At 43.5% G+C, this 25659-nt stretch overlaps 1 protein-coding gene across 1 annotated transcript in view; it reads left to right on the top strand.

Moving 5' to 3' along the window:
• The first annotated feature begins 483 nt into the window (after positions 1-483).
• The window catches only part of LOC138292669 (arf-GAP with dual PH domain-containing protein 1-like), a 74524-nt gene continuing 49348 nt past the window's right edge, over positions 484-25659 (top strand). Inside the window, exons 1-3 of the mRNA XM_069231380.1 lie at positions 484-2509; positions 3122-3249; positions 6013-6104. Of these exons, the coding sequence (XP_069087481.1) occupies positions 2215-2509; positions 3122-3249; positions 6013-6104 (515 nt within the window). The 5' untranslated portion in view covers positions 484-2214. The remainder of the gene's footprint in view (positions 2510-3121; positions 3250-6012; positions 6105-25659) is intronic.

Here is a 25659-nt window from a genome sequence, read left to right as displayed (position 1 = left end):
GGCAGTGAGCGCCTTCCTTCCCTGCAGGAGTATCGGGGTATTTGCACCCGTTTGGAGATATGTGGAGCAGAAAGAAGCAGGATCCTAATAGAAGTATGTGGGGTGACGAGTGCCTATACACTTTTAGGGGTCTCGCAGACAGGATGTTTGCACCCCTCTAGAAACGTGTGATGTACTGAGCACTTCTTTTCTTGCACCACGGGACACACTGTACCTCCCCACTCTGTTGGTCTGTGAGACAGGATGTTGCTACACCTCTTTGGGTGACTCCAAGGGAGTGAAATCGTGCATCCTCCGGGGGTACGTGAATTCCTCTACCCTCCTGGGGATCTCTGATGTGGGAAACAGTAAGTTCCTGCATCTTTTGAGGCCTGTGAAGCAGTGATTTCCTTTCTGTACTCACATGTTGGTCTGTTTCTGCCCTCGCCTCAAAAGGAACTCAACTATGTACGCCTACAGGTCTGTGAAACAGTCAGTTATTGCATCCTGTTGGCCTGTGAGGCAACGTGTTACTGCTTCCTCTGTACGTCTAAGTTGGTCTGTGTGTAAATACCTCTACAGCGGCTGATCTGTACGTTTCTGCACCTAGAGGTCTGAATTCCTACACCTTTTCCCTGGTCTACGAGTATCTTCCTCCCTTTGGATGTGTGCGGAGCGCTGGGTTCCTGGACTCTCCTTGGAGGGTCTGTGATAATCTTCCACCTCTGTCGGGCGCGCCCTTCTGCGCAGCTGGGCCCCTGGCTGCCTGGCGGGGCCTCTACGTGCCCCGGCATGAACTAGGCATGCGGTGGAACCGGTTTGCAGGCTTAGGCGGGAGGGAAGGGGGAGCGCGGGGGAGCCCGACCGCCTTCTCCCGGAAGGCCTCAGACTGACTCAGACCGACATCGACCCCGTGCTGCCTGCGAGGCTGTGGCCGAGCCCTGGAGGGAGCCGGTGTACTGCCGGCGCGGCTTCCGGGTGGCCGTGTACCTTCACAGCGAGAGCTCCGGGTCTGGTGCTCACCGAGGCCGCCCGTGCGAAAGGCGCCACCGTGCGTGAGCACCGACACTTACAGGCAACGGGACGAATAAATACTGCTCTCCGGGGACGCTGCTCCGTCCCAGACCAAGAGGGAGGCGGCTACCGGAGTTGGAGGGATTCCTCGGACCTAACTCCTCACTGAGAACACCTGGCCCTCACCTTTCGAAACTGCCTGTACGAAAGTACCTACAGTGCCAACTGCCAAGAGGGAAGTATCGCCGCCCTTTAGGGGCCCAGCTCTGTCTCCACCTGTTCCCGGGGTGTCAGGCCTGCAAAAAGTCAACATTGGGCTTGTTTAAAAAACAGCTTCACTTGAGGCTGAGTTCAGCCCCCATGGTGACGCTACCACTATTTAGCGTCTTGGACTCTCTCCGGTTTACTTCCTTTGCCATGATCCAGGTAAGGAACCACTAGATACCATTAACTTTGGTACTGGATTTGCCAAAATACCCTGACTGTCTTTTGGGATACTGCCACCGTACTCGAGTACAGCTGACAGATCTATCCAAGGGACTGTGCCAAAGAACTTTGAGAATTCAGTTTTGTAGTCACCCACACAGACTTAATAGAATTTATGTCTCAAATGAAGAACTTGTATATTGCTCACTGAACTATCAACAAAATTGCCTCAAGACCACTCCTGTATTTCTTGAAAGTCTTTTTGGTATTCTTTGAGGTGTACTGTTAATAGTGAATTAATTTGCCTGAAGGCTTCGGTCTCCCCGTTCTCCTCGCTTGCCACATTTTATCATCTTTGAAGTCTTCTTAAGAAGTGCAGCCTTCATTAGGTGGGATACATAAGTTAAAATTGAACTGAATCATATCAAGTCCTGTCACGTGGTCCTGTTCTGTTCACGGCAAGTGGATATCTCATTCACCATTGCCGGAGGCTGGTGGTCTAGGAGCAGCAGCACCAGTCGCTAGTGGGTGACTAATTAATATTTCACGACCTCCTCACTTTGGGGTGTATTCCTACGCTGCAGCTGTTCATCTGGAATGTAACAGAGAGCTAGGGGCATTGCATTTAGAGGGCTTTAACTAGGCCAGCTGTTAAGGAGGTAGAAACAAAGTTGCGCATCATATAGGGAATACGTTTTGCTCTTTGGAGAGCCCTGTACGTAAGACCCACCCAGAGGAATTGCAGATGGTTTAAATTGATTTAAACATTTCCAACTGTCATACTTGTACTCACTTATGAACGACCTACCTGTTCCGCTTCCACGTACTTTGAATGTTGAACCGACCGTTGGTGGGGGCTTCGTATTCTACGAGTTCACTGAGGCAAAGGAGAACAGAAGCTTGAGCTTTGAGTTCACGGAGGACAAGCAGACCAACAAAGAGACCTGTGGCCCAGAAGAACTAGGGGTGGTGGGGCACACCGTCACACCAGCTGACATGGAGTGCACCAAAGAGATCGACCACCAGCAGACCATGAAAGCTTTGGCCCAACAGGCAGGAAATGACACATGTGCTGACTGTGGTGCTGCAGGTGAGTTCTTGGACATCCAAGGTGGAGGCACTATTTGCATTAACGTGCCACTGGGGCCTCATATTCTAGGAAGGGGGTAATTAATGATCAGGTCCAATAAAGAAGATAACAGCTTAGTGCCGGATAGAGAGAATATTGATTTTTCCAGTTCTGGTGCCATATTGAAGAGGGGTATTAATTTGATGTGATATCAGAATATTTTCTTAGGTAAATAATTTGCCCACATTCTTATTGTCAAAAATATTGCCCCACTGGAATTAATAACAAAAAAAATACACCTAAAGGGGCAATAATTTGTAAAAATATTTAGGACACAGTATTTATGTCAAGTGATATTTTTGTATATGATATTCTGGCATACATCTTATGTATTTTTCCGACACTACTAATAACACCCGCCCTCTCTTTTAGAATTTTTGCACTTTCTTCTCTCCACTCTTTACATTTGCTTCCCTCCGAAATTTCTGTTTTCCCTTTGTCTACCCTCTGCACTTTCTTAGCAGCCTGGTATTCATGCCCTATAGACAAAAAATACAGCAGTAGGAGCTCTTTCCCTGCACTTCTTGTGTAATCTGCAGTCCAGCTGATGGAATCGTTCTCTTTCTCCTGCAGAAACCACGTGGGCCTCCTACACTTTGGGGGTATTTATCTGCAGGAACTGCTCTGGCATCCACCAGAACCTCTATGAACACAGCCAGGTGAAGTGCCTAGAGGACCCGTGGGAGGCAGCAGAGGTGCAGGTGAGAGGGACAATTTACAGATCATGCCGGTGGTTGTGAACCATCTGCTGCCTATAGATACATGTCAGAATCAAACACGGGGTACCCTGTATTCTAATTGAACCCGAGTAATGTAAAGCCATGTATACAAAACAATGTACCAGTAAAAATAATTCAGAAATACTTTACAATACTTTGCACAGGGGTTAACTTACTTAATGCCCGGCTGTCACAATCAATGAACTACACAATGCAGATCCTCATATGCAAAGAAAAAACACCTGGGCTGAATGAGCTACTTATACATTGAAGTGTGCAAATAGCGAGCTCTGGCACAAGTACGAGAAGGGGGGAGAGATTGATATATGGAGTAGAGATCCCAACGAATGTTTAAAAAATGGTATGCGACCGTAAACAACATTACACACACTGACAGAGTGGTCTCAGGAAGTGTTTTTAACCCTAGGTAACATCTACTTACAACATTCTTAGTTTCACAGATCCACATGAGAGTAGAGTCTCTACTCCACGTTTTTAGGTCAGGATTGATGACACAGTTGTCAGTCAACAACTGTTACCAGTTCTTTAAATTAGACGGGGTGGGCTATGGTTGCACCTACAGAAGTATTTATTACCCACCTTATGCTACTATCTGTTTGATGTATCATTCCGTTCCGCCTACTGTAAAGTGCTTGTATTGGAATGCACAACAAACTATTTTGCATGTCAAAAGAACACTGTCGTCACACTTTCAATTATGTGTCTCATAGATGTATTGCATTCAGGAAGCAATTGTTAGTTTTTCACTGCAGATTTGTTTTATTATGTTTTAGCCTTGACTACAATTCTCTTGACCTACTGATATTGACTGTGCTTGTTTTACTTTGCATTATCAGATTTATAGTCATATTTATACTTTATAAAATCAGGTCTAATTGTCCAAGAATGTAAGTAAAAACACTTAGAACGGGTTAACTACTCTATCAGGGACATGAAAAACTCGAGGTTTATGTATTTATCCTTCAGAACAACTTCATAATGGGACATCTTTAAACCTCTTAACTGAGAGAACTTCCCACTAATGACAATCTCTTTTCTTAAAGATGTGGGAATTTAACAATTTTTGTGCTTCCTCACTGGTTAAACATACAATAATAAGCATTGTCACCAAATAATTTGCAAATCAATACATTACGCACATGTTTTCAATCAGTAAAAACTGCAGTTTTCCAATAAAACTACCTTGAACCACACACTTGTATAAAAATGTTGCCACTTTATACATTAAAGCTCCCTTACCCCTTTAAATTTGAAGAACATATGCATAATTGTTTTTTAAAAGTGCAATTAAAATGAAAAGCACATTTGGTCACCTTGCTTGATTTTGTGCTCATGGAGTCAAGAGGCCCTTTTAGAGTGCTGATTCAAAAAAAAAAAAAACACGACCATAAGCCTTTTAGTATAATATCACATTTTTTAATGTATTACAAACAATTGTATTTGACTTCATATGTCATCAAGGATATGAACTTAATGAGTTCAAAATATAAATGAGTGCATAGATTCTTACAATGCAATGTCAAGACAATTTACTTTATAATTGTACATATTTTAATGGGTAAATGATTATATATATATATATATAATAATAATCATTTACCCATTAAAATATGTACAATTATAAAGTAAATCGTCTTGACATTGCATATATATATATATATATATATATATATATATATATATATATATATATATATATATATATAATTCAACAAAAGTATTCACTGCACTCCATGAAGTTCCAATAGTGCTTATTTATTCATGCCAATATAACAACCACCGCCTTGACCAATGCCTCTATTGCTTGGCTAATAACTCTGGTAATGTTTCACAAATCTTTCCAAAAAATGACTCTTTTTTTGCCTAGTTTGTGCATGGAAAGTTCGGGGTGATCTGTCACGCCTGGCCGAGAAAAAGGTGGGGTCCCAAAAGGAAAAAATCCTCATTTAATTTCCATAGACTCTTTTGAACAGAGCTACTGCAAATACTGCTTACAGAATTACACCACATTTGGCAGAAAGCTAGAGCCTCGTCCTGAAAGTGTGCATTTTGTGATTTGGTGTTGATTCGTTCAGTAGTTTTTTAGATATTAGCGTTAACAAATATTTGTATATCAGGACAGTTTGGTTCGAGGGACTTTTGTGAGAAGGGGTTGGTTTTATTTATGGTAATAAAATATTATATAGTATTATATTATATTATATTATAAAATAAAATTATAGTTGGGTGAAAATTTCACTGACAATGTAATGTTTTAAACTAAAAAACGCTGAAATTCATCAGTTATAATAATCTCTAGTAACTATAACTCATGCCCGTGCCATTCAAATATGTATTAATTTATCCTTTAGAGCAAGGATTGTATATCAGCTTTGAGTGTAAATTCAGTTCATTTCAAATAAGGTGATGGGTGTTAAGACTATGAGTCCTCTCCATGTGACACCACTTCTGCACAAGTGACCCAAGTTGGCGCCTGTTTCTTTCTGCATTTTTTTTTTTTTAAACAACAGTACATCCCATACTAAGACATGTAGTTCAGCTTTTAACATCGTCATTAAAGGCTTAAAAATCCCAGCACCCTCTTTGATGTGAGCTATAAAGTAATGCCTAGCTGACAAAGTCAAACATGACATAGAAGCACTTGACCAGCATATTTCCCATCTTAGCTCTCAGTAGTTCATGGGACTCATTCTTTTCAGATAACCTGCTGTTTTTATCTTGCAGTTCATGGAAAAACATGGGAACGAGGTTGCGAAAAGCAAGTACGCAGTACATGTACCCATTTACTACTACCAACCAACGCACCGGGACTGCCAGTGAGTACTTCTTAGCCGTCCCATGACCCGGTTGTCTCAGAAGTCCAGGACAAGCCTTTATTGTCTATTATTGTTCAGTATGCTTAAGGGCCTCCTTGGTACCTTTATATTTCTCTCATTAAACCTTTTATTGCTTATGTTACCGATTTAAGTCTTTCTCGGTAAGTGAGCCCCCATGACAAGAGGTATGAGCATGTGCGTCTCACAATGGTCTTCCTGCACCATGCAATGATTCCCTCCCAACAGCCAGGCCCAGCCCTCTGAAGTTTCTCGGGTCCATGTGTGAGTGACTCATCCAGTCTAGGCTTTTTCTTAGCTTACTGGGACCTGTAGTCCTGATTTTAGAACAGGAGAAACACTACTAGAAGTCTTTGTATCCAACAACATATCCTGGACTTCTTGAGTTAAACATGCATGAGTTACTGGCCTATAACAGTTGTTCCTAACCTTTTGACTTCTGTGGACCCCCACTTTATCTGTACTGGAACCCGGGGACCCCCACTGAATCATTATTGGAAACCAGGGCCCCCCCATTGAGTCAATACTGAAAGCTGGGGACCTAATCTGTTTATAATATTACATTTTCTAAGCAGTCGTGGACCCCTTGAGGAGGCTTTGCGGACCCCCAAGGTCCTGGAAAACAGGTTGGCAACCACTGGCCTAGAGAACTTGAGAGAGCTCTTCCAGGTGGCCTTTGTACTTGGATGATATGCATATTGTATTATTCATGCACATCAACAGCTGAAGTGTCTCACAGACAGTCCTAATCATGTGACTCCGAGGGCAGGTTGATCAGGTTGGAAGAGGAAGTGAGGGTGACAATGAGATAGAAGTTAGAGGGTGACAGTGAAAGGAACCAGACATGACTGAGTTTGAAGTGTGCCAACCAGAGCAAGGCCTTAGCCTTAGAGTGCATTAGACGTCTGGGTTTGGGGTTAGGGAGAAGAGAGGCCCCACTGACAGGTGACTATGCTCTTTGCTAACTAGAGGTCTCTAGTTTCTCAGTTCCATCTGTCAATAACGCATCCAGTCTAGGAAGTATATTTGAATTTTGGGACTTGTAGTCCTGGTTGCACAACGGGGTAAAAAAAGGCTACAAACCCCAACATGCAACGAAAAATATGGAATGAATGAGCTATTCATACATTGAGCTGGGTATTTGAGAGCTCTGGCTAACAGCCTTCCGTCCTATGACATCCCTTTATCACCCCTTCTCTTCAAAACATTTACAAGCCAAGCCTATACCGAAAGACATTGTTGGTTTGCAACAGATTTATGGTTACCATCTCACCTCAGAGCATCAGGACACTGTGTTTACAGCATTGGGCCTTTCTGTTATGCCATTAATCATCGTTATCAAGTGAGTTAGTCCAAGTGAGCCAAAGAAAATGAACTGAGACTACAAGACCCAGAACACACTGGTGCTTAAATGTAAGTTAAAAACTAGGACCACGATGGAGTCCACACTAAAAGATACTTGCCACCAACTGAGGGTTCACTGTTTTTTAGAGTCTGACTTTCACTCACCTTTATCCCACTCTCTATGTGACCTTGTGCTTTGTCAGCAAGTGCTGACATCACATGGTATCAGGGAATTTCCACACCTTCTCTTCCTTTAAGCAACTTGTTTATCTAGGTGCCTCGAATTCTTGTTTTAAGCACATGACATGAGCTGAAATTGGCTTAGAGGCGATGCAGAAAGGAATGGGCTAGAGCAGTGGTTCCCAACCTCTGGTTCGGGGACCCCCGGGGGTCCACGAAGCCTACTCAGTGGGTCCGCGGCTGCTTAGAAAAATCAATAATATGAACAGATTAGGTCCCTAGCCTTCAGTAATGACTCATTGGAGGGGGGGTCCCCATATTCCAATAATGATTCAGTGGGGGGTCCCCAGGTTCCAGTACTGATAAAGCGGGGGTCCACAGAAGTCAAAAGGTTGGGAATCATTGAGCTAGAGGTAAATCAAACTTAGGACCTGATTTAGAGTTGGATGGATGGATTACTCCATCACAAACACGATGGATAAGCCATCCACCCTATTACACGTGTCATAGGATATAATGCACTTATAATAAGGTGCACGAGATATTTGTCAAATTGGTGACGAAGTAACCTACCCATCACACCCTAAATCAGATCCTTATTAATTCCCTTCCATTTTCTGGAACTAGTCACCTAAGAAAAGAGATATTTGAATTCTAGCAATTAAATGGCTGCCAAGTGACCACAAATTCATTGGAGAAACCTTCGCCAGTCCTAATTTTTTGGCCGAAGAGTATTATATTATTGGGCTTGTGGTGCCTCGTTTTTGGAAAGTAACACTCTCAAAAACGGTGGAATGCACCAGGACAAACTATGCCAATGTTGATTTCACAGGGAGGATTTCTCATTATAAATCTTAGCATGCAAAGTACTGGTGGCTCAAAAAACAGGACTAGGTGAAGGTGCTACACAGGACATGTAGCCACCTGACAGCTGGGGAAGGATTGCAGTCCCAGGAAAAGCTGGTCAGGCTTGCACTCTGTTCCCCACCAGTTTCCGTATAAGAGTCCTTGCTGTAAGCTGAGAAGCAGCAGATATAACATTTAATTAGCTTCATGGGCAAAAAGAAAATATCTAGTTTATTTTGTAGATGCTGATCTATGTCCGACTTAGTATATCTTGCAAATGGGTAAAAATAGATCAATAACAGATTCAGTGCTGTTTTATAGATTTCGAAGTGCTGGGGAGAAGGGATTTGATAGTCGGGGATGGTAGCAATTTTCCGCATATCTTTAGTGATAAGAGTACATCCTAGCGCCTTTAGGCAGACAATAATCTTAAATATAGTCAGCACAAGTGAAATGATGTGATTCTGCTGCAACTATGTTTTGCGCATAATTATACCGTATTGCACTTTGCCACATTAATCTACCATGTGAAGCAGAATTTACAAAATCAGAAAAAGAAATGCTGTTTCTAGTGCAAACATGTAAAAAGTTATTTAAAAAAGCTTAATATTGTGCCACGCAGAGGTCGACCCATTGTTAAGTATTATTAGTCCTTTTCAGATAACCTGCTGACCCACTGTTAAGGACTACTAGTCACCTTTCAGTTGCTGATTGCTGTATTCTGGTGATGACTGGTACTAATAAGGTGAAACATCTGCTTAGACAGTATTAATGTGTGTTAAAATGTAAATAAGCAAGATAGCAATGCCACAGAATGTGCCCCACGATAATGTATAATTTGCTTGTTTGTGCCTCATAATCTAGCTTCCACTGCTACATATTCTGGTCCTCCCTTGCGGCATAATTCAAGTGATTTTGACTATACCCTAGAGGGTCTTTAATGATTTTTAAATATATATTGCCACGTATAGGAAATGAAACAACATTATAATTTCTCGAACACTAAAGCTGTGTGGGGCAAGGAGTGCAAAAATGTAAATGGCACCATAACATGTTTTTTTGGAGTATACAATGCCTTGGTGTTATGTCGTCAAGCAATCTACCGTCAGAAGCAAATTAAGAAAACCGCAGTGGTTTGAATGGTCTTAGAAGGTTCCACTTAATGTAGGAAGGAATGTTACTGCAGGCACCCCGCCGAATAAGGTTTATTTTGTTAAAATTTGGTCTATTATTTCATGTGAGTCTCAATTTTCGATTATTAATGACAGACCTGGAAAAATGGTCAATGTAATATACACTTTGTTACACAGCAACTAAAATTCGGGAATATAACATCAGTGGCTGATATCAGGTCTGATCTTGGTCTACATAACTACCTGGTATCTTCTCCACCTGATTTAAGAGGCCCTAGCGCCACCTTAGCGCCGCCATAGCATAATTTTTTTGACGCTAAGGCACTGGGTGCACTGGGTGCAGCACCACTTTTCTTAAATCCGCCCCTAAAGGTTCTAGAGATTTTGGAGTTCAGAATTAGACTCAACAATTCCTTTTGTAGAAAACTGAGACAGGAATGGGTTTTTTTCATTTCCTGACAAAAACTTGAGCCTTGAGAAGGCAGAACATTGAATTCCACAAACCACATGTTGGCCGTCTTAAAAAGTGAATTGACTTTAAAAAAGGAACCAGCATTGGCAAAGCCAATAGGTCTGGTATGTATTTTGAGCCCTGACTAAAACAGAAAAAGCCTGCTGCAACAAAAACGAAAAAGAAAAAAGGAACGTTTGGTACCCCCACGCACCTATGAGTTAAAGAATTGAGGCCCATATTTATACTTGTTTAGCGCTGCATTTGCGTAATTTTTTGATGCAAAATCAGCGCAAACTTACAAAATACAATTGTATTTTGTAAGTTTGCGTCAAAAAGCGGCGCAAATGCGCAGCTAAAATAAGTATAAATATGGGCCAGAATGTATGACTATTCAGTGTAGTTATGAAATATAAAGTAGTCTCATATGAATTGAAATGCTCACAGTTCACAGGAGACAGACTCATACACAAATTAGCCAATAACATGGGGCGAACCAACACTTTGTGTGTATATTTTAAAGAGTTTTTAAGAATAAGTCTAGGAGACAGCTGTGCTGTCAAGCCTGAGCTAATCAATGAGAGATCTGCCTTGAAATGCTTAGACTTTCTTTTACTAAAGTGATTTCAACTACTTGGAATCTTTTTGAGTTTAAAGATTGCATACACTGGTTACCACTGATACGGCTTTTTTATGCTTAATTTCTGAATTATTTAATGACTACTGACATTTTGATATCTGATTGTTAAATCATGAACCTGTTTAACATATCTATACTTGTCATTGACACATTTTGTTTCAAATAAGAATTTATGATAACACCCTCCACTACACCATTTGTTATTTCTTGTTCATATAGCAGACAGGTGTGTTCGGACTGAAGTGGTGAAAGCAGCTCAGTGAATTCTCTCCACAGTATTTTATGCTTGAAGTTTCAACTTCAGAAGACACTTACAGATAAGAACTTGAACTCTATACCTCATTTGGTATGCTAAATATGTTAGCATTGCCTAGTGGGTAAAAATTGACTTTAATCCCTAGCAGGGGCGATCCTATCAGTTCATCTCATTTGGGCTGTTTTAGGAAAATGTTTCCATTTGGTTTAACAGTGCACACACTGTTCAAAAATTTAATAGCAAGTAGCAAATCCTGAGGAAGGCGGAAAGCTGCCTTATGCAATGCAACAAAGTTCCATATCAGTGGTTCCCAATATTTTAACTTCTGTGGACCCCCACTTTATCATTGCTGGAACCTGGGGAGCCCCACTGAATCGTTATTGGAATCCGGGGACCACCCATTGACTCTTTGCTGAAAGCTGAGGACCTTATCTGTTAATAATATTTAATTTTCTAAGCAGCCGCAGACCACCTGAGGAGGCTTTGTGGACCCCCAGGGGTCCCCAGACCACAGGTTGGGAACCACTGCTCCATATCATTCCTGCCCCCCAGTAAAAGAAAAAGTACAACATGTCAAGGCTCCATCTACTTAACCTGCACCTTGCTCTTTAAAACTTGCACTTAGCTACCCATATCTTGACATACTTGCGTGATAACTACCTAGACTGCTTCTTTCTTGTTGTGACAGCGTTTCAAGATACATGCACACCAGTATTTATCACATAGATGAACAATATAAGAATAGGGAGGTGTTGTTTTGATCTCTAAAACTACTTATAATATCTCAGAATGTTCTTGAAATGTTTATCTAGGTAGCCCAGAAACCCTTCTAACATCACAAACACTTAATGGCCACAGGACTATTAAAACTTTGTTAGTATATAGTCTTCCGAGGCTTTTTAATCTGAAATAACCATTTCAGGGACTACTCGCTACAAAGCCTTTGGCTGCTTTTCAGCTACTAATTATTGGTGACTTTAAAATTGGATGGGTTACTGTCATCATACATATTGAATAATTATAGACAAAATTATCAATGCCCATATTCTGACATTTCTCAGAACAGACCTCCCATATCACACTTAGTTATGACTTAGTTATATTTAGAGACCTGGAGGTATACAAGAGAGGTGTACAATGATTGAGCTGGACAGGTTACTTTTTCATTACATTTGTTGGTTACAATAACCAGTATAAAGGGTGATGAACTGATACAAGTCAAGGGAAGCCTTCAAAAAGATCATCTTCCAACAGAATATATTTCAATATTCAGTGAGTTTAATACACCGATGATGAACATCTGGAATAGGTTTGCACCACATAAGACTAAATGTTAGAAAAAGCTTGACACCCTGGGTCAACCCTCAATTGGAAGAATAAAAACACAACTGAAGGCATTTGGAAGCAAAATGGTAGAAAATTAAACTCCTAAATGATCATAATAAGCTTACAACTCTTCTGCGGATCTATAAGGAAGCCATATTGGAAGGGGAAAACAGTACCTCTCTAATACAATTGAAGCAGCTGTAAACTAACAAAAGGTACTCTCTCAGGTGCTACGGGCCTTTATCAATCCAAGATGTCTTATGTCCTGCCCATGACATCAGTAAAAAATTCAGAAGATATTAATATATTTTTATTCATGAGTGCTGACATTTAGCAGTCCATTGATAAGCAACCAAGCAATGCTAGCCACGTAAAAGCCAAAGGAGATGACAGAGCAGAGAGCAGATTAAATTGTGATAATGGTTTAGTCCATCAATTGCATTTTAAGGTAGTGGATATTGTAGATATTGAAAAACTGTTAAGTCATTTAAAGCACACCTGCTATGAGTATGACACCTTACCTGGACTAGTAGCGGGTATAATGGCTCCCAATATAGTACCATGGGGTACGAAGCTAGTGAATGACTCATTATGCTCTGGGGAGATTCATGACAGCTTAATGAATACAGTCCTCACCCCATTAATTAAACAAGCTTTGTCAAAGTCAATAGGTCTTACCTTTGGGTTCTACTGGCTTTGCTAATTGCTTTTGGTAGTCCTGTGCAGTATTGGGATGCAATGCACCATTGTCAAAAAAAAAAAAAGTGTGATGGCAGCCACATCTTTGCACTGATTAAAGTGCATGCGTATAGCAGAGCAATGACACACAGGCCATTTGCTTTCATTTTTTTAATTTCCTGACCCCAGATTTTTTAGGCCAAAAGTGGCAATTAAAAAAAAGACAGCGTGTTTGGGGATATGAGCAGGGAGGAGGAGCAGTAGAGGCACAAAGGGCAAAAGCAGCACACATAGGGATTGGCGGAGAAGCACAAGAGGGAGAGAATGCCACTGAAGCACCAAGTGAAAGAGAGCAACACGTAGTGCTGGCGGGGGGAAAGATGTACACAGTTGTGAGAGAGCACAGTTGTGAGACAGAAAATGGAGCAGGAGAGAGAAGCACATGAGGGAGACCGCTGTAAAACGTGCACTCTGGTGAAGTGCCTAAGCAAAATGAAACAAGCATTGGCAAGAGCTATTGGCTGCTGTTCAGCATGGCTAAAAGTTAGTGTTGTAGATGAGAGTGGAGCAGAGTGTTTTAGAGTGGAGTGGCACAGAGTGTTGTGTAATAGAGTGGAGTCGCGTAAAGCAGAGTAGAGTGGCATAAAGTGGGCTGGTGTAGAGTGCATTGGCATAGAGTATTCCAGAGTATAGTGGCCTAGAGTGCAGCAGCATAGAATTCAGCAGCAAACAATCCAGCGACGTAGAAGGCAGTGGAGTAGATTTAAGTGTTGCATAGTAGAGAGCAGTGGCATAGAGCCCAGTGGCGTTGAGTGCAGTGGTGCAGAATAAAGTGGCATAGATTGCTGTGATGAGTAGAGAAGAGTGGAAAAGACTGCAGTGGTGTAGAATATTGCATGAGTAGAGTGGCATAGAGTGGTGTAGAGGGCCAAAAAGTAGTGCAAAGTAGAGCATAGTGCTGTAGAGTGGCATAGAGTGCAGTGGTGCAGGGTAGATTAGAGTGGCGTACAGTGGATTGGCATAGAGTGCAGGGGCGTAGAGTGGAGAGGTACAGAGTAGAGTGCATTGGCATAGAGTGTAGGGGTGTGGGGTGCAGAGTTGCAGAGTGACATTGAGTGGAGTTATGCAGAGTAGAGTGGAGTGGCCTAGACTTGAATAGTGTAAAGTAGAGTAGAGTGGCGCAGAGTGCATTGGTATAGAGTGGTGCAGAGTAGATTAGTGTTTATTGAATACACCTGTAAATCTTGTTCTTATCTTGTCACATTGGCTGTGCATTTAAACACAGCGTTCGAATGTCAGGCTTTGTCTTCAGAGGGAGCTTGGTGTTTACAGTTCTTTCTCTGACTTCAAAGTGAGAAGATTTGTGACAATCTTCCTGGATACTGCTAGTAGAGGAAAGGCTTTTTTTTCTAGCACACAACAACATTTAAACGAACTCAAAGTATTTCAGAATATATCACAATTAGCAAAGCACAAATGAAGCACGTTTTTTGTATTTGTGAAGTGTGGTGGAAACAAATGTTTTAATACCATCACAACAAATTAATACACTTTGTGATGTGATTTCCACTTGTCATCGTTTCTGCGGTTTACAGTTTTGTTAGTAAAACTGTACGTCTGTGCAAATGTAATGGTTATTGCAATTGAAAATGTGTTGACTGTAATGGCAATGCGCTACCAGACAATGCATACTCCACTCTACGTCACTCCACTATTCACCACTTTACTCCACTCTATACCACTCTATGACACTTTACTCTACACTATGGCACTCCACTCTACTGCACTCTACAACATGCCTCTCCATGGCACTTCACTCTGTGACATAATACTATATAACACATCACTTGACTGCAATCTCTAAACGATTCCTCTCCACTCCACTCTTCTCCATTCTGTGCCACTCCACTATGGGCCACTCCAGTCTACACTACTCCATAGTATGACATTCCACTCTGTGACACTCTACTCCATGACACTGTACTTCACTCTGTGCCATTTCACTCTAGGCCAGTCTGTGCCATTCCAGTCCATGATGCACTCTAAGACACTCTACTTCATTCTGCTCTATGACACTCTAGTCCACTTTATGCCACTCGACTCTACAACACTCTACAATACTCTAGGCCTCTTCACTCTAGGCCACTCTAATCCACTCTGCCCCACTCCACTCTTCACCACTTCTCTCTGTTACACAACACTATATGACACTCCTGGAGTGCTACACTCCACACCACTCTACTCTACGCCACTCCACTCTGCGATGCTCCATGACACTCTGAGACACTCTATGCCACTCCACTGTATGAAACTCCATTTCACTCTTGGCTGCACCACTCCACTCCACTCTGCGGCACTCTCTTCTGTGCCATTCTACTGTACTCCCCTCTATCATACTTTATGAATTCTACAACACTTTAGTCCGCTCTAAGCTAGCCACTCTGCACCCCATCACTCGACTTCACTCTATGCCACTCCACAACACTCCACTCTACACCCCTGCACTCTGTGTCCCACCACTCTATGCCCCTCCACCCTATGACACAACACTCTTCTCCAGTATACTCCATGCCATTCTACACCACTCCACTGTACACCGTGACAATCTACGCCACTTTACTCCACAGTACTCTACTCCACCCTACCCCACTCCATGCTTTGCCACTCCACTCTACGACAGTCTATGCCACTCAACTCCACTCCATTCTATGCAGCTACTTCCTATACCACACTACTCTACTCAACAACTTACCACACTCTATGACACTACTCCACTCCATGCTATGATACTTTACTCCCCTCCAATCTATGCCCCTACACTCTACAACACTCTACTCCACTCCATGCCATGACACCCAATGCCCCTTTACTCCATTCTGTGCCCCTCCGCTCTCTGCCCCATCTGCTCTACACCCTTCCATTCTATGCTCCGCCACTCTATGCCACTCCATCCCACTCCGCTCTACTCTACTCCAGTGGCAGTCCACTCTATGCCATAAACCTTTAGCCCTCCTGAACAGCAGCCACGCTGGTCTACAACATGGCTAAAGCATTTTGTCAAAGCCAATAGTTCTTGCATAGGGCAGACTTATTGGCTTTGCCAATGGTTGTTATTTATTTAATAGTCCCTTCCTCTCGCCTCCCCATGAAATAGATAAGCCCTTTAAGAAATGGTAGCTGGAAAGTAAGACACCCCAGCTTTGCCTGTCATAGGGGGCTGTCATACAGAATTAAGGGGATCTGGACCCTGTCCGTCCTCCAGGCTTCTATCTTCCATCCTCTTTGGTGCATAACACCCCTCCCCTCACCCCACCCTTCCAGAGAAGACGTGCCACTTCCTGTTTGTGTCTCAGAGATGCAGTCTGGTTTTATTAGGTGTTTACTTCCTTTTGAAGCTGTTTGCCATGACAGTGACATCTTACAGCAGCAATGTAGTTAGCAACCATCCAGGCAGGAAAGTGCAGTGCTGGAGACAGGGGCGGTCGGGGGTACTGAAGAGAGAGGCAGAGGTGTCGGGCGGGGTGGAGCATGCCTTGAGGGAGAGAGAGATGTGGGGGCTGCCCTCTGCAGAGGAGAGTGAGCAAAGTTGTGTTGAGGGAGGGACCAGGAGCAGGTGGGTAGAACAGAAGGGGGTAGAGGCGCAAAGAGGAATGGAAGCAGCAAGGACCAGGGTAGAAGAGAGGGCAGTGGTGATGAGAGGGGATAGAGGTGCAACAGGAGAGTGGTTTGGAGTTTGTACAAAAGACAAAATGGTGATGTGTAGAATGCAGGGGGTGCAGGAGTAGGACAAGAGGGAGCAGGGACAGGGATAAAAGAGGAGGACACTAAGATGCGGAGAGCGGGATGAAGAGCAGGCAAGACAGACGGCAGTAGTTTGTGGAGGTTAAGAGACCGAGGTGTTTTTATTTATTTAATTTATTCTTGCAATTTTATATATCACGGACATGACCCGAAGGCATCAGAGGGCATTACAACACACAGAATACAGGGTTACAGTGGGTAACATTAATAGTAGTTGAATAAAGACGATTACATCAGTGTATGTATACAGGAGTTACCACAAGAGACAATTACAACAATAGAGCAGAAGACATGAACAGTTAACAATGACAGATCAGGGCACAGTAGAGAAAGTAAAATAAGTCTGGTCAAGGGTAAATTAACCAAGATGTCTGTCAGATAGGATAAGCTTGAGGTCTTTTTTGAAGGTTGCTAGGCAGTTGGTTAGGCAGAGTGAGGGAGGCAGAGAGTTCCAAATTCTACTGGCTCATGTATCGTTCTCGCCTGAAAGTGGGGGATTCCAGGAGCAGGGATTGGGCATTTCTGGAACCCCTATGTGCTCCAGAGATTTGCAGTTTCTTGTTTAAATAGGAAGGTGAGAAGGAGTGTAGCGCTCTGTGGGGGATGCAACCGATTTTGAAATGGGCCCTCACTTCAGTGGGGAGCCATTGGAGGGTTAGCAGGGCAGGGAAAATGTGGTCAAATTTCTTGAGACCTTAGATGAAGTGTGCTGCAGCATGTAGTGTTGCTCTCAGTAGGCCTAGGTAAACTTTGGGAGTGCCTCAGAGAAGGGCAATTATGTAGTTTAGTCTAGAGTGAATGAGATACTGCACCACTGTTTTGAGGTCTTGTTCCGGATTCAGTTGTCTGATGCCCCAAAGCTGCTTAAGTTGGTGTTGTGGCAGCTATGAGGCTGTGAAGATTCAGACGATTGTCCAGGGTGATGCCGAATGATTTGTCACTCATGACAAAGTTGGCCAACCATTCCTGAACAGGCATTTTTGCTTTCAGAGGTGAGATTTAAAAAAAATTGTTTAAGTTAGGGCTGAGTTTTGAATGGTGGTTGGACATCCAGTTTTGAATCTTTAAGAGTGTATTTGATAGCAGGGCAATGTCCTCCGGGGATGAGATTTTCAAATATCTGTGGGTATCATCGGTGTAGAGGTGGAAGAGAATCCCAGAGTTTCTGAGAATCACACATAGTGGTTCTGGGTGGAAGTTGAAGAAGGTTGGGGAGAGGATCAAACTTTGGAGGACATCTTGGTTAATGCAGACGGGTCTTGAGAATTAGTTGCCCATTTTCACATTTTGGGAACGGTTGGATAGGTAAGAGGAAAATCAGTTGAGGGTTGTGCCTCCACATCCAAAGCGTAGTTCAAGAATACGAAGGAGGTTATGATGGTTGACAGTGTTGAATTTCACAGATAAATCCAGAAGGACCAGGAGGCAGGAGTTGCTGGAGTCGAAGATTCTAAGGTAGTCATCAACTGTTTGGAGGATCACAGTTTCTGTACTGTGACCCTGGTGGAAACCTGATTGGAAAGTGTCTAGAAGGTTGTTAGTTTGGCTGTATGAGGCGAGTTGGGATGCTACGCAGCTTTCAATGACTTTGCCTAAAAATGGGAGTGTGGAGGCTGGGCGGTAGTTGTTTAGGTTCTCTGGATCAAGAGGTTGTTTTTTAAGAGCGGAGTAATTAGTCCCACTTTTAGTCCTTCAGGGAAGAGGCCCTAATTGAGAGAGGAATCGACCAAGGTGGTCCATATGGGAAGTAGGTGTTTTGCAAGAGATTTGCTGATAGATCCTGGAACAGTGTCCTGATGATGTTTTGAGGATTTTACTTTGTAGGTCCTGCTCGGAGATTGGAGAGAAAGATTACCAAGATTGAATTGCTTTGCACTGTAGAGACTCAACCGTTTCAAGGGAGTTGATGATGGGAGGTAAAATATGGATGCCTCTAACTTTTTTTATCAAAGAAATGCACAAAGTCATTGCAATGCTCCGCAGATGGCTTAGGAGCTGAAGTGATAGCGGGTTTAGTGGACTGTGCAATAACCTCGAACAGGCATTTTGGTTTATTCTTTGCAGAATTCTCGAGGGTTCAGATATGGGAGGATTTGGCTCTGAGGATTTGGTCTCTGTATTGTTTTCTTGCTTTGGAAAGCTCAGTCATACTCAGAAAGAATGGTGCTTTTCACCATCCTCTCCCATATTTTCTGATAAGCTTTCGTTCTTTCTTCATAAAGCTATTTAGAGAACCAGGGCTTAGAGGGTTTTGGTCTGGATAATTTGCACTTCAGTGGTGCACATTTGTCAATAAGGGATTCCATGCAGGAGTTGAACTTGTCGGTGGCCTTGTTGATGTCAAGTTGAGGTGCGATCACAATTAGGGTTGGAAAGGCCATGTTGGCCATGGCCTCTGTGTCAAGCTTGGATGTGTCTCTAAACCATATTTTCTCTTTCTTTGATTGCCCATATGCCCAAGAGCTGGTTAGAGAGAACGGGTTCTGCATGTGATCAGACCAGTTGACTGGAATGGGGTCATATGACTTTAGTTAGGGGGAATTGGAGATTATCAGATCCACAATGGCGCCTCTGTGGTGTGTAGGTTTATGGCAGTGTTATTGGAGATCTCTGACATTGAGACAGAAGGTAAAAGTGTCCACATAACTATTGCCCACATTTCTCCAGTGGATGTTGAAGTCAGTAAGAAAGATATTATAGTCTGAGCTGGTAAGTAGAGAGGTGAAGAAATGTATGCAGTCTTCGATGAAGGTGTTGTTTTGACCTGGTGGGTGGTAAATCACATTCAGTCTGAAGCTGGAGGTAGTGGATGTGGACAGTTCCATCGAAAAGCTTTCAAAAGACAGAAAGTGAATGAGTGCGAGACCTCCACCCTGTCTATCTTCCCGGTCGCGCCGCAAAATGGAGTAGTTGGGAGAAAGAAGAAGGTCAAGAGCATGGTTAGATGAAACATTGAGCCACGTTTCTGTGAGGATCAGGATGTCAAGATTAGGGGTCAGGATCAAGTCTTATAACTCAAGACAATGATTGACTGCAGATTGACAATTATGTAGCATCCAGTTCAGGGTGAAGCTGTTATCTTTCTGACTTGGCTGACCCAGGAGGGTAGCTGGAACTTGTATCATGTTACGACAGGATGAACGTGCACTTGGGTGGTGTGAGTGAGTTTTCATGCGGTCAGAGATGATAGTGGAAATCTGGCAGTCCCCTACGGGAAGATAGGAGGAGAGGGTAGTAGGCAGATAGGAGGATGGGGTAGCAGAATTTGAAGTTGTGTAACTGTTTAGGAGATGAAGTAGGCCTGAGTTGTTAAGGGACGGTTGTGTCCATTTGGGTCTAGGTAGGCAGCTTTCTTTGGGTATGCTGGAAAGGTTGGGGGGGGAGAGTCCGCAGGGGGTGATGAGGATAGCAGTGACATGAAGACAAAGAATCACTAAGTTGGAATAGAGTCAAAGTGAGGATATACATTCTTCGAGAGAGGTGTGAGAATGAGGAAAGGAGCTTGTTTAAAATATGCCAGTTGTTTGCAGTAATTGTGGGAGGATTTGGGGAACTGTCAGGAATGAACTCTTAGGGGTTGACTTGCAAGAGGGAGGAGATGCAGGTTGTTGGTGTCTGGTGTTTGGAGATGTTGGGACAGGAGGCAAAAAAGGAAGAGGGGTAGGGACTTATGGGCTGACTGTGGTGATGAAAGAGGGGTGGCGATGGCAACCTGAGTGGGAGATAATGGTTTGTGGATGGTTGGAAAAGAATGGGACGGAGATGGTTTGTGGGAGGGATGTTCAAGGTCTGGAATACGTGGTGAGCAATAGGTTGTGGGGGACATAACGGATTGTATGCGAGTACAGGGTTAGAGAGGTTTTCCAGATGGACCAGAAGGGAAGAGAGTGGGTAGGTGGTATTATGGGTGGACATAAAGAGGGAATGTGGAGGATCGTAGGAGGGCCTGTGGGTGAGATAGATTAAGTTGATCGTGTCCAGGATTGTCGCGTGGGCTTGGAACATGATCTTCCTATTGTTGTAAATAGATATTGAAAGGTTGCCTGAGAGTCCAAAGAGGATGTTAGAGAGAGAAGAGGATTGGAGAAAATGGTGTAAGGATCTGATCCATAGGTCAGTGTTGTGTGTGAAGAGAAGGAGGTGGGTTTTAAGGGAACCTTTGCATTGGCAGTGGTATTTGTCTGTGAAGAGGGTTTCTGGGAGGTCTTTCAAGGTCCTTTGTTTCAAGGCTTTCATTTGGGGGATATTTGATCTTAAAAGTGTTTGCGCCGGATTTGGAAAGGGGAGCTGGGGGTAGTTGGTGGCAGCGGGTGTCGATGACATGTTGGATGCTGATGCCAGTTGGGAAGTTATAGGTATTGACCTAAGCAACCTTTGCTAGGTTAAGGATGGTTGTCACCTACAATGACAGGGGGATTTGAGGCGGTCGCCCTAGGAGAACAAGTGAAAGGCACTCACCGTCTCGGGCCAAAGTGTTGAGATGAAGTTGGGCTCTTCTGGTCCTGTAGTATTTTCTGGGTGAATTCATTCCATCATTTGCCTCTTTTGTAACTTAAACTCAGTGTCTACGGATCGCTGGTTCTGTTAGCTATCCGAAGCATTACATTCACCATGCGCCGATACAAACAGTTCAATTGCTTGTAATTTTGTTTCTTATGGAGGTTAGTAATATAAGTCGTCATTCATATTTACGCCACTAGGTGGCGCTTCAGAGCTGTGGAAGAGGCATAGTCCTCTTAATTGTTCTGAGTCGAAGACTGGGCTGGTATGGGGCGTAGTCCTTTTTTAGGGTCAAGCCTGCATTGCCTGCGCTCGCGCATGTGTATCGCAGCGAGACACTTTTGTATTTAGAAAAGGGCTCGGAGTCCTGTCAACTTCACGTCAGTGTTTTTTATTGGTTCGTGGGCTTGCCTAATAAAATCCGCTTGCTTTCATTAGTCAAAGGCATGCATACGTCATGCCTTTTCCGGTGGCTAGCCCTCCTCGAGCGCAGCGACCAAGTACCGAAAACATGCAAGGCTCGCTGTTTTCCATCGGGCTCGTGGACTTCTTTTTCTCTAATTTACGAGCGCGATCTCGCTTGGCAGAAGTCTAGCGCTTTACAAAGTTAATTTCACTTTTTCGGGTTATGTACATAAATGCACTTTTTCCCGATAGGTGAAAAGTCGGGTTAGGAGTTTACAACGCGATCAGCTCTAACATGAGCAAACGCGAGACCCGTTGCATTGTAAATGCTTGTTTTTGTTTTGGGAAAGATTTAAGAATATGGCTGCTGTGGCTGAGAAAAACATGTGGCCTGGAGGGGCAATAAAAACCCAAGATGGGGGCTTTGATGTAATGAATTGAAAGACTGCTCATGGGCAACTAAAACGGGCTACTCGGCTTTGGCAGCCGAAGGGATTACATCCAGTGGAACGCGGGCAGCTGAAAGTGCAGCAAAGGATTGAACGGCAGGACTAGGAGTACATTTATTGCACACAAGTCCCAGTCGGGAGTGACTCCCATGCGCTCCCAACTCAGAGTGAGCTCAGTGATTCTATAATGGAAGGCGTGGGTGGGCAGTGGTACTTTCTGGTTCACTAGTTTAGGTGGGGTGGGGCCACTCACCAGGAGAAATGGGCTCACCTTGAAGTCAATCGCTGTGCCTACAATGGATGTAGCAGCTCGCTTCCAGGAGTCTTTGTGTGCATTAGAAGGAAGGACCTCAGGCAGTAACATGGGCACCAGGATGTTGCAACTTGCTCACAGGAGTCTTTGTGTGCAGTGGAAGGAATGCCCCACGGCCGTATCGTGGGCGCCAGGGGCGGTGCAATGCAGTCGCTTGTGAGGAAGTATGCACAGCAGTTCAGCGGGTGCTGCTAGCCCTATCTCTGTCGATGAGGGAGAATTGCGGCATAGAGATGGGGTACCAAGGGCCGCTGACAAGTGCAAAAGGTGTGTGGAGGAGGTGGAGGGAAGAGTTATAAAGGAAAGGGACATTGGTGTGCAGAGGAGAGGGGCCCGGAGGAAGGGGAAGAATTTGTAAATAAGAGGGGCAAGGGGATGTAAGTGAAAGTGGGGTGAGTGTAAGAGAGATTGGGCTGAGTTGTGTAGAGGGTAAGGGATGGAGAAGAGGGAAGACACAGTGCAGAAGCCAGGATCAGAGGGGAGTTGGCAGTGGTGGGGGTAACAGAACAGAAGTGTAAACGAAAAATAAACAGATTGCAAGCTGGGGAATGAAGCACACTGATCTGAGATAGCAGCTTGGAGGGAAGAGAAGCACAGAGAGAGGGGAGAGAGGGCAAAACCGACAGGGGAGGGGGATGAGTACACAAGGAAGATGGGGAAGCAAACGGAAGAGAGAGAGAGAGAGAGAGAGCACAAAACTCAGTGGGAGGAAGAGATATAGGATCATAAGGGAGCCAGCTGGAAAATGCATGCCTTCTTAAGGCGTGCTTGTGCAAAAAGAATAAAGTAAGTCCCCTGGAGGTAAGCAGTGGAAAGACACAAATAAAGAGGATATGTTCCAGGAAATAGGCAAACACAAAATGGACAAGGCATACCATCAAGTAAGAGCAATCAAATGAGAGTGACACTAAAGCAATCCAGTGGTAAGCTGTGGGTCAGCTTTTAGCCCACTGTAAGATCTTGGTAAGCTAATAGTAGGTCTTTTTGCTCATACTGTCTAGTTGGCTCGACCTACAAATCATAATTAAAGCAAGCTAGCCTACAAAATTGTTGTTCAATTGCAGGATTGCCTTGGCTGGTGAAAGTCATAGATAGCATAGTTGCATTTTAACTCCAAGAATTTCTAGATGTGCACCCGCAGCTTGATGCATATCGATCAGGGTTTGGTGACATCATGAGTCTGAGGTGGTACTACTGGCACCGCTTAAGAATGTATTAGCAACAGTGGATTAGGGTAATACGCCTTTGTTTGTTTTGCTGGATTTGTCAGCAGTGTTTGGCACAATAGGCTTTGTTTGACTTGTTGCCTTTGAGGCTCAGTTCAGAGGCTTCTATGCTGGACACAGCAATTAGGTGGTTCCAATTCTTTTTGTTTGATCTCAGACAAAGGGTCAACGTGGGCTCATTTCAGCCATCAGAAGCCAAGTTAGGGAGAAGAATGCTGCAGAGCTCCCCACTATCCCCAGCCTCTTCTACATATTTTTCAAGCCACTTTTCTCCTTCATAAGGGCTAATGGACAGCACTATCATTCATATGCAGACCAGTGGCAGCTGGTAATTTTAGCCGGGAGGGATGGCGGGGGCCACACATGCACACTCACACCCAGGCATTCACACACACACACACATCACAGATACACATACACATACATGCATACATTCATACATACATGAACTCACTAAACCTTAAAAAAAATAACACTTACCCTCACTGTAGCTTTCCGGGAGGGAAGCCTCCGAGGTCAAAGAGGGTTGGGAGTCTGCCTCACCTCATTGGATGAGGCAGCAGTCCCTCAGTCGTCACAGAGTGAGATAGGTTCGGTGAGACTGCTGAATCCATCCTACTCTGTTACGAGTGTCACTGATTGACACTTATCCCTGGGCACTTCAGTGCTTAGAACTGAAGCACCCTGGTCCAAGGCTATCAGTGACTCTCCTCCTTGTCATAAGGGGGGGAGCCTCGAAGGCACTCTTGCCCGACTGAGGAAGTCACGCCTATAGGGCTGTGAAGTCCTCAACCTGGCAAAGTTAGCTCAGGCAGTCAGGCTCCTGAACATTTAGCACATGTCTATGTCCTAGCTGCCTGACTTGAACATGTGAAGTGTCCTTCAGGCTGAACTTTGTTCAGCCTTAAAGACACTCTTCATCTTGTTGGGAGAAAAGTGGGTTCATGTCCCCTCCACCCATACAAACTGGCGGGGGCATATGCAGACAACACACCTGTATCTGTGCATAAATGTTCCCGATGGCCAGTAAAAAGAGGTTTGGAGGACATTGCTCACTGGAGGGAAAATAGTGCCTTGAAACAAAGAAGAACAAGCATTTGTAATGCAATGAGTCTGTCATTTGCTTGACTTAAAGCTAGTGGCATTGTAAATTCATAATAGGACTCTTGCCACATAAATTGGTCAACCTTGCCTCATAATTTAGTCTTTTCCTACCACAAAATTCCAGTGGCCCTGCATATAACTAAATGATTTCCATTTGCCTTCTTCCTCTATCTGCAGTCAAAAATAAAAAATGTTGCCATTTATCATCCTAATTTAAATCTGCCATGCTAATTCCAATAGAATACCACATTTACCACCACACCCTCAGAGTTGCTGGCTGGCTAACACAATTCCCAAAACAAGATAGCCACGGAGAAATAACGAGAGAAATAAACTAGAAGGGGAACCCAAACATATTAAGAGTGTCCAAACAGTCATAGTGTAATAAGGATGTTAAGTTGGCCTGAATCATGTTCATAATTGCAATAAGGCAAGATTAATAAAACATACACAATTGTCATATAAACCCAATAAAAACCTTTATCAGAAATAAACATTTGGCATTAGACTGTAATGCTCAGAACAGCCCCTAGAGGACACCACAATGACAATTTGTAAGAAATATAGTCATGTTACCATATAGTTAGCCCCTTGAGGGCATAACCACATGAAAAGAAAATTACTGAAAATAAAGCAGTGTAACCATATATTAACCCCCTGGTAGCATAGTGAATTGAACATTTTCAAAGCTAGCAAACGTACTGCAAGAATATTACAAAAAAGACCCTTAATCGTACATCTCATGTCTCGAGTTGTAAAATGTGAGTCACAGGCAATATTTCTGAACCCCCAGAAATATTTAGGCCCATATTTATACTTTTTTAGCACTGCGTTTGCGCTGCTTTTTGACGCAAAAACGACGCAAACTCACAAAATACAATTGTA

This window comes from Pleurodeles waltl, chromosome 4_2 (genome assembly GCF_031143425.1).
Source record: "Pleurodeles waltl isolate 20211129_DDA chromosome 4_2, aPleWal1.hap1.20221129, whole genome shotgun sequence".
Taxonomy (NCBI): Eukaryota; Metazoa; Chordata; class Amphibia; order Caudata; family Salamandridae; genus Pleurodeles; species Pleurodeles waltl.
This window is presented reverse-complemented; position numbering and strand designations above follow the sequence as displayed.